Source organism: Onychostoma macrolepis, chromosome 17 (genome assembly GCF_012432095.1).
Source record: "Onychostoma macrolepis isolate SWU-2019 chromosome 17, ASM1243209v1, whole genome shotgun sequence".
Lineage (NCBI taxonomy): Eukaryota > Metazoa > Chordata > Actinopteri > Cypriniformes > Cyprinidae > Onychostoma > Onychostoma macrolepis.
The window spans coordinates 10,044,571-10,053,151 of record NC_081171.1 but is presented as its reverse complement, the minus strand read 5'-3'; the positions used below and the strand labels follow the sequence as shown (position 1 = coordinate 10,053,151).

Below are 8,581 nucleotides of genomic sequence, written 5' to 3'. Positions count from 1 at the left end.
ATAACATGCACTATTAAGCAATTTAAGATATAGTCCTTGATAATGCAGCGGAATCTGTGCACATCAGTTCAGGGGTTTTGCACCGTGTTATTTAGTGCCTCATTTGAAAGAGAAATAAATAGGAAAATATATAGACGAGGCGTCAAGGAGTGCAGTAATATTTTGTTTCAACGTCTGCAACTCAGTGCTTTTGAATTACGTGTCTCAAACTTTGATAGGCTATAATACCGTTATATTCATCTGCTACAAATAGATGTAGTTTAGAAACCGTTTCAATAAACTGCGTAATTTAATTTCGAGTACAAATATATAGAATAAACACAGACATTTATTATTTTGTGCATTTTATTGAGGCAATCACAATTTCTCTTTAAAGTGCCAATTTTAAACAATTAAATTCAAAAGATTAGCATAGCCTATAGGAAACAAATGAATTAAATTATTTGACTAGCCTATATAATAACAGTGTCGACAGTGTGTTATAGTCATTCTCACAGTTGTCAAATATATCCTAATACACTATACAATTTTTGTGCAGTTTTGTATATTATACAATAAATATATTAGAAAGTGTTACTCGCTCCGCTCATATATAATGTTTTTATGTTTGAACATAGATAGCCAAAAAAAAAAAAAAGCTCGGGTATCAGAACCTGCTTATTCAGATGATAGGCTACCTGTCATTTAACACCTTTTAAAATGATTGCAAATCAAATTATAAATTAGACAACTAGATTGGACAGATTATAAACTACAGTAGACAAATTATACTCTCTTATCTCATTTTTTCTCCAAATCATTTATATTTTCACACAGAGACTTAGCCTACGACTACTTCTGTCACCTCAGGAGGGTGGTGGACACATTATTTCACCCCCATAATTTCTAATCGGTTACAAATTGGTTTAACTGCCTTCGTGTAATACACATCCCGAATTTAGAGATTGAAAAACAAATTGTTTGATAGAAGTGCCTGGTGATTTGAGGGCTAGTTGTTATAATAGGCTACATTTAAAAAAAAAAAAATCTAAATAAGAACGAAGCTCACCTGCTTGAACTCAAAATCTGAGTTTGGAGAAGCGATGAAGTCGTTGTTCCACTCATCCACACAGACGCATTTTACGCTTAAAGTAGGCTACTTTACAGCTTATTATACGTAAAAAACAACAACGTATTTTCCTTTAAAAATAGGAAATAAAAATAGGTACACCTCAATTTACAACCAAATTATAAGTGTCTTTGTTGACAGACTCATGCAGACAGCTCTTTAAAGATGCAGGCTGCAACTAAATTATTTGTTTCAAAAGTCAGCAAATAACTTAATCAAATTAATTCTCAATACACAGATCGGCGGTTTTCACGCCATTGTGTGCTAACCCTAAACCCGGCCAATCTCTTATTGGAGAAGTCATTCACAAATCCTTCAATGACGTCAGCGGGGTATAAAACTGAGCAGGAGGTTCAGCTCAGCCACAAACGAGTCACTGAATCTGTTGCGCTCGCTCACTCTTTCCAAAGGGAAAAACGCTCTGAGAATTCGCTCTTTTTTTGCGACTATGAGGGAAACCTGTGATTTTTAAAAGGACTACAAGAATATTTAAGTACTGTTGGCACAAAGTCTCAAACATCTTTTCGCTTGTGATGCCCGCTGGGATGTTTAGTATCGACAGCATCTTGGCAGGGAGACCCAGCTGCAAGGACTCGGTTCTGCTCCATCGGAATGCTCCGGTTGTGTTCTCCAACTTGACGGAATCCTTGTACACAGCAGCTGGCGATTTTAACGGACTGTATTCGCACGCCGGACCTCCAGCTCCTAACTTACAGTCGGTAAATGGAACCAGGATAGGCTACAACAACTACTACTATGGACAACTTCATGTCCAGGGGCCGACTGGACCAGCTTGCTGTGGCGCAATACCAACTCTCGGCTCGCAACAGTGCCCGTGTATTCCTACAGGTGTGTTACATTTACTTATTTATGTGTATGGTTGATATATGTATAACTGCATATACTAATTATTGTGGTGAATGTTTCAGTATTCTGTTAGTAAACTGCATGGTGAATTTCGTCCCACTCCTTTTTTTGGAGCATCACTTAAAACGAAAGGTTCCAATTACAACCAAACTGGGTTTTACAGTCTGATGTCATTTTAAGGTTAGTTTAGAAGATGCATATATATATTGGTTTATTAGAAAGGCATCAAACCAGCATAATAATCTGACGAACCTATAATGTAACATGTAGGCTACTTAAAAAAAAAAAAAAAAACTTAATAGCATTACAAAAACACAACATACCCCAAAATGATTCTTGATAAGAAGACTCTTTGAAGAACCTAAGAGCCACTAGCTTCTCAGAAAAATAAATAAATAATAATAATAAAAATACAATTTTATACGAGTCGGTTGCATTTGAAATATTTATGTAGTGTACTCAAATACATTGATTTGATTTTCAGGCTACGACAGCGCCGGTTCAGTACTTATTTCTCCAGTCCCACATCAGATGATGTCGTACATGAACGTGGGCACCTTATCCAGAACCGAACTACAGCTACTCAACCAGTTACACTGTCGGCGCAAGAGACGACACCGAACCATTTTCACCGACGAGCAACTGGAGGCACTGGAGAACCTTTTCCAAGAAACCAAATACCCTGATGTTGGCACACGAGAGCAATTGGCACGAAAGGTGCACCTACGCGAAGAGAAAGTAGAGGTGAGTGAAATTAATTTATCGATAACACTATAAATGACAGAGTTCACGTTATTTTATATTTACAAAAAGATGTCTGAAGATTCCTAGTAATAATGCAATACGTGTAGGCCTACTTAAACTATAGTTATTTTTTCACCGTACTTTTGCCATCATATGTTAATTATCTAGAGTGGCCTTAGACGTTTGCATGTGGACATTTAATTCCATTTTATTTTATTTTTTTTGGTGAACAAATTATTTATCGAAGACCACCCAGTGTATACAAATGGTATTTTAGGAAGATACATCGCTGTTAAAAAAAAAAATCCACTAAAATTTTATGTGATGCATTTCTTAAAAATAAATAACTTTGACTAATAGTAGAAATTTCAGAAAATTGTGACAAGTTATAAATATAAATAAATTGCTTCCGCATTAATAAATACATATAGACCACACGAAAAACTTTTTAGCAACTAGAAAAGTCAGAATGCGCTTAGAAGTCGTGTTCCCTTGGAGTTAACAAACGCCTTCCATCAAATCAGTGTTGGCACTGTTATTTATCACTTTATTCTAGATGTACATATTACAAGATCATTAAGCGTGTTGTCTATAACGTAGCTATTTAATATATCTGACGAGTAGATGACGGTGTCTGGAGCCAAAGTACAATATGGACTGCGCGAGACGAACCTCAACAGAACAGAGATCACTGACAGAGATTTCTCACAACCTACAAGTCAATCAATAATTAGCACACTGCATAAAATCAACTCGACCTTTCACGTGACCAGTTTTCCCCCCTCCATATCCTTGAAATTAAGCATTTTACCATTTTCTTCGCTTAGGTTTGGTTCAAAAACAGACGAGCAAAATGGAGAAGACAGAAAAGGTCGTCGTCAGAGGAATCAGAAAACTCACAGAAATGGAACAAATCCACGAAAACAACCACAGAGAAAATCGAGGAGGGCAAAAGTGACGTGGATTCTGACAGCTGATATATAGAATATGAGACCGGGAAATCTTGCACAAATATGATTCGGACTTTATGTACATATTGTAAAGTACCATGTGAGTAGGAGTGAAAATGTGTTGTCATGCTGTTGCACAGATGTATAGTAAATGTTACCTTTAACAATGATATTGTTATTTATATTAATTTAAATTTACACAGACAAAATAACTTGGATTCTGGCCATAGTAATATTACCTGATAATATAGAAAACTTTTTTTTTTTTTTTTTTTTTAAGTCTTGTATTAATATAGAGGCTACCTAAATAAGATGTTCTGGAGTGGGCTGTAACTGAAGACATGCAGGACGATACATTTTTTGACATTGATTAAATCAACGTTTTATGCCGCATGAGAACAAAAAAGAACATAAGCAAATATTAAAGTAATATCTAAAATGTTCGATTTTATGTATTTATTTAAAATATTGCAACTATTCTGTAAGAGCATTTCAATTCGTCGAGTCCTCTTAGAATTTGATGGTTATCAGCATTTATTGAACCCAGGAAATATGTAATTTAGTTGTGTAGTATAAATGACCGTCATTAAATTTTCATAGTATGTAGAGATATCTCATAATTTGTGTTCGAGCTAATTCTCTCTTTGGGCCTATTCCATATTATCTCATAGTAATTTACCATTAGGTAAATAGTAGATGGCACACTGATTGGGAACAAGTTTATTAGAAAATTTAGCTTCACATGAAAATGTCAAAGGATGTCTCATTTTTTTTTTTTTTTTGATAAGTTAAAAAATAAAAAAATAAATAGAGCTGATAAATAGCCTGAATGTATTGTCATAATTGACCGGTTATGTCACACCAGGCCATGCTGATTTAATAATCATCAGAGGAATGACACGAAGTAGTATTTAATGGTAATGGTAACGGTAAAAAGCACGAACTATTCTTTTTAATTAACCAAACAGAACCACTTTTTTTTTTTTTTTTTAAGAATTTACCTCTTGGATATTTATATGTATATAAATTATTCTCAAGTAAACTATGTCTATCCCTATTTATAACTGTGCAGAAAAAAATGTTGAAAAGTAAAATAGCTATATCAAACGCGACATCTCTGAGAAAAAAAGAAAAGAAAAAAAAAGACATAATCGGCCACATTGTCTGTTGTTATTGTCCCTGGTGTTCAACGATAATTATTAGCCTATAATAAAATGTGGTGAATTAAATTAATAAAATTAAGCCAGCATAATAGTTTGTTTTATATTCTAAATACGAATGATTAAAAGAAACATTGTTTCACGACACTTTGACGCTGTCATGCGTTTAGTCAGTGTTGTGTTGTCAGTATGCTCACAATTCCACTATGTGTGTAGCATTCAGTACGCCTGTAAATATATATCTTTTCTTTTTCTTAGAGCCATTTAATCACACCGAAGGCAACTGAAGTAACCCGGAATTACAACTGTTTGAATGTGATAACGTTAAATTGTCGCTTCAACAAGTTGATAAAATGTTTACGATAGCATGTTTGCCATTTGTAAATAGATGATTTTTAATTTAAGCCAAATTTTAGCCAAGTGGCGGGATTTGGGTCCATTGTTTTAACCAAATGTCTCACACTTCTGTCCAATGGCACTTGCTTCTTACAATTTAATGTCGAGATAAATTCTTTTTTCCCAAAGTCACTTTCACTTTTAACCAAAAAATGTAAAAATGTTGTCAGTGCCTTTTTATGCTTTAATAATAATAATAATAATAATAATGATATTATATAACAATATTAATTATTCTTATTATAATTATTAGCACTGTTAAAATGTATTTTTCTGCCTCAAAACAAACTAGTGATTTCCATAAAATAGAGAAGTCAAAATTCATTAACTGAACAAGCATTTCAGTTTCTGTGCTCTCTCCTGCTAATGGGCCATAACATCTATCCAACATGAGGGTGTGCAAGAGGAATTAAATGAAAACTACAAATACAGATGTGCGTGTTTTCCTGTGTGTGAGGAATGGACAGGTATACTGCATACATATTTAAATGAATAATTACAGCTTAGTCTCTTTTAAAGGTATAAGCTACTTAAATATGATTTGTGAGGCTGGCAACATGCCAGTGTCTTGCCTGCAAGAGCACACTTTTTTGGTTATATTGAAAATTTTCTCTTGATGAAACACAGATCTCGAGTCTTGAAGGGCAACAGTGTGAGCCGAATATTTATTTGTGTTTATGTGCTTATGCATTTGGGCTATTTATCATCAAAAATAAACATCCATACCCAGTCTCTAAGTATATTGACTCAGGCCAGCGTGTTTTTCCAGACATGAAGCTGATTAAGTGAGATGTTTTTTACTAAACACTCCAGCCATCGAAGACATTGGTAGTTTCTTAACAATTTGTTATTCCTTCACAGTAAATAGTTAGTGGAGTGATTTTAAATCACAGTCTGCCTGTCTGTGTACATTCAGTCTCCAGTTTTTCCTCCCCCCTTTTCTTTTTTTTTTTTTTTACAACAGCACACCATTCTAAAACCACACTGAAAAAATAATACTATTAAACGTCTTCGGTGGCTTTTTAAAAACAGATTAAAGTAGGGTAGTGTAGGTACTTAAAGATTTGGCAATAACACAAACCAAGAAACAAAGCATGTTGCACTAATAATCCTTCACATGTCTAGTGTGATTTATAAAGTGTTTCTTCACTGAGTGCCAGTGAGATATACAAAGCACAGGACTGAGTCCATTAATCTCTGCTTTTCGTATTTTCCCCCTTTTTAGGCTGTAATTTAGTATTACAAAAATTTAATACACACAGTTTTTTTTCAAACCATTATTTCTTTGACCTTTTTATGCATAGTTCCCGGCACTTGGAAAAACATAGGTGGAGTCCAAGAAAAATTAAGCAGCGACTCAAGTCCAGAAGCAGATAAATCTTTAGTCTTGTGCTTGTTTTCTAAGAAATGCTGCATATTTGCAGTTGTACATATGCTTTACGTTTCGCCTACATAATTAAAATCAGTACATTTTTTGATCTTAAAAAAATTGTGACGCTTTCATTGAGAAAATGGCTGATGGTTTCAATTTTTATATAAATTTAGGTATTAACTGAATTAGACTGTGTGCTCTCACTTACCTTTTTTTCTTAGAGATTTGACCACATGAGTGACAGCTTTGGGTGGATTCCCCCATCTAAAGATAGAAATGGGTGTTGGCCATCCTCTGTGGTGCATTTCGAGAAACATATAAAATGGCCTCCTAACACAGGAAGGAACGAAAGAAAGACAAATAATACATATTTTTACCGTCATAAACATTTTCCTGTATCATTACCATATTTCAGTGGGATGGCATGCGGTTTGTACTCTGCGAAACCCTAAAAAACCCTACAATGCAACATCATGTTTTTAAAATTACAAGTTAAAGAAACAAGCACACTTCTCCACGTATGTTTTATATAGTGAGCTTAGCACCTGAATAGGCTTTAGCAATTGCGGCCCTTCATTCTGTGGGTAATTACTAGCCCTGTCACCACATTCATTCCAGCACGCTTGCTACCAACTGCATTCGGTTAGCGTCCCTCCTCACCGAAACCACACGGCCGTTGAAAAGCAAGGGGGACCCCAGGTCAGGACCGCCAACTAGCAGCAGACACTTATCTCTCTGAGGTAAATCAGGTAATTGTACACTAAAGCCAAATTTTCTTCAGTTTTACAGGGCTCAGATCACATCTTTATGTTCTTGGGGCCCTTAAGGTTCAGCTCTTTAGAGAAGGCATAACGTTTTCCCTGACGCGTCCTGCCAAAGCAAACAAACATGAGCAATATGAATGAGCTGTATCTATGGAGAATGTATGCGTATGTGTGTGTGTGTACATTCATTTGTACGGCCGTGCTCTGGGGAACCGTGCTCGTTTGCTGGGAAATCAGGAAGGGCCCATCATACGGCACTGCCCTGGCTTCAGTGCTGATTAGCGGTGTGCGCTAACCTCAGTCCTCCAGCAGGGTCTACCTCTGGTGTGGGGTGAGCAGGGCACCCGCCTGTGGGCTAGTGGGAGGAGGAGTGCACACTTTTGACCCGCTGCAAAACTTTTGGCCCTGGTTCAAAACGGCCCCTGGGGAATGGCAGGAGTGCAAGTCCACACTGAACAGGCGTAGGGCACTGGGAACACACGGCCTACGACACTCTCCAGATAGTTTAAGACCTTTAATGTACTCGCAAGGACGCTCAGATTAGCATGCGTGTTGTTCCGCAACCTTCGGGGCAATTCACTCCCTCAAAAGCACGCCACAAATGACAGGCTGTTGCTGAGACCCAACAGGGAAGTCGTTGTTTTGTGACCTCATAATGCGCCCTTTGCCTTCCAGTTGGTGAGAGCTGAAAGTAAATAAAACAATGTGGGGATTAATGGCGGAATGATTCAAGTGCTCTGCTCGTCCACGACAGGGGAAATCGCAGGCGTTTACAAGAGATAAATCAGAATTATTTGCTGTATCAACAACACGGGCAGCTCGGATTCTGGATGATAGATCATGACTGAAAATGAAAAGCTAAGCTTGGGCTTAAAATGTCATTTTCGTCGACGTGACAAAATAAAATAAGGCAAAACCAAACATGCTGTTTGGGATATTATATTATTAAAGAGGTCTGTCCCAGTACAGTGTAAACATATTGAACACGTCAAGGACAAATGATTGAAGAAATGATTTCCTAGAATCGTTCTTTCCGGCCAGAAAATTACATAGCGCATATCATTTTACATCTGAAAAGAATGGCAGTTTCAGAGGACAATTCCTGTATATAATAAAACATAAGAATATGTGCCTTGAATACAAAGGATATATAATTTTCTATCTTTAGTTTTCAAGCCGCAAGGAATTTAAACAAGTATATCAAGAACTGTTTGAAATAA

At 36.2% G+C, this 8,581-nt stretch overlaps 1 protein-coding gene across 1 annotated transcript; it reads left to right on the top strand.

The window, feature by feature from the left end:
• Window positions 1-645: 645 nt before the first annotated feature.
• On the top strand, window positions 646-5,371 carry gsc (goosecoid). The gene is made up of 3 exons (XM_058748448.1): window positions 646-1,957; window positions 2,460-2,719; window positions 3,547-5,371. The coding sequence occupies exons 1-3, from the start codon at window positions 1,642-1,644 to the stop codon at window positions 3,694-3,696; spliced, it is 726 nt and encodes a 241-aa protein (XP_058604431.1). The 5' UTR covers window positions 646-1,641; the 3' UTR covers window positions 3,697-5,371.
• Window positions 5,372-8,581: the final 3,210 nt, after the last annotated feature.

What these genes read in the sequence shown, in the direction of transcription:
- gsc (XM_058748448.1), top strand. Translation starts at nt 1,642, where the DNA reads ATGCCCGCTGGGATGTTTAGTATCGACAGCATCTTGGCAGGGAGACCC. An exon ending in GTGCCCGTGTATTCCTACAG is followed by an intron (nt 1,958 to 2,459) that starts GTGTGTTACATT and finishes TTTGATTTTCAG; the next exon opens with GCTACGACAGCGCCGGTTCA. An exon ending in TACGCGAAGAGAAAGTAGAG is followed by an intron (nt 2,720 to 3,546) that starts GTGAGTGAAATT and finishes TTCTTCGCTTAG; the next exon opens with GTTTGGTTCAAAAACAGACG.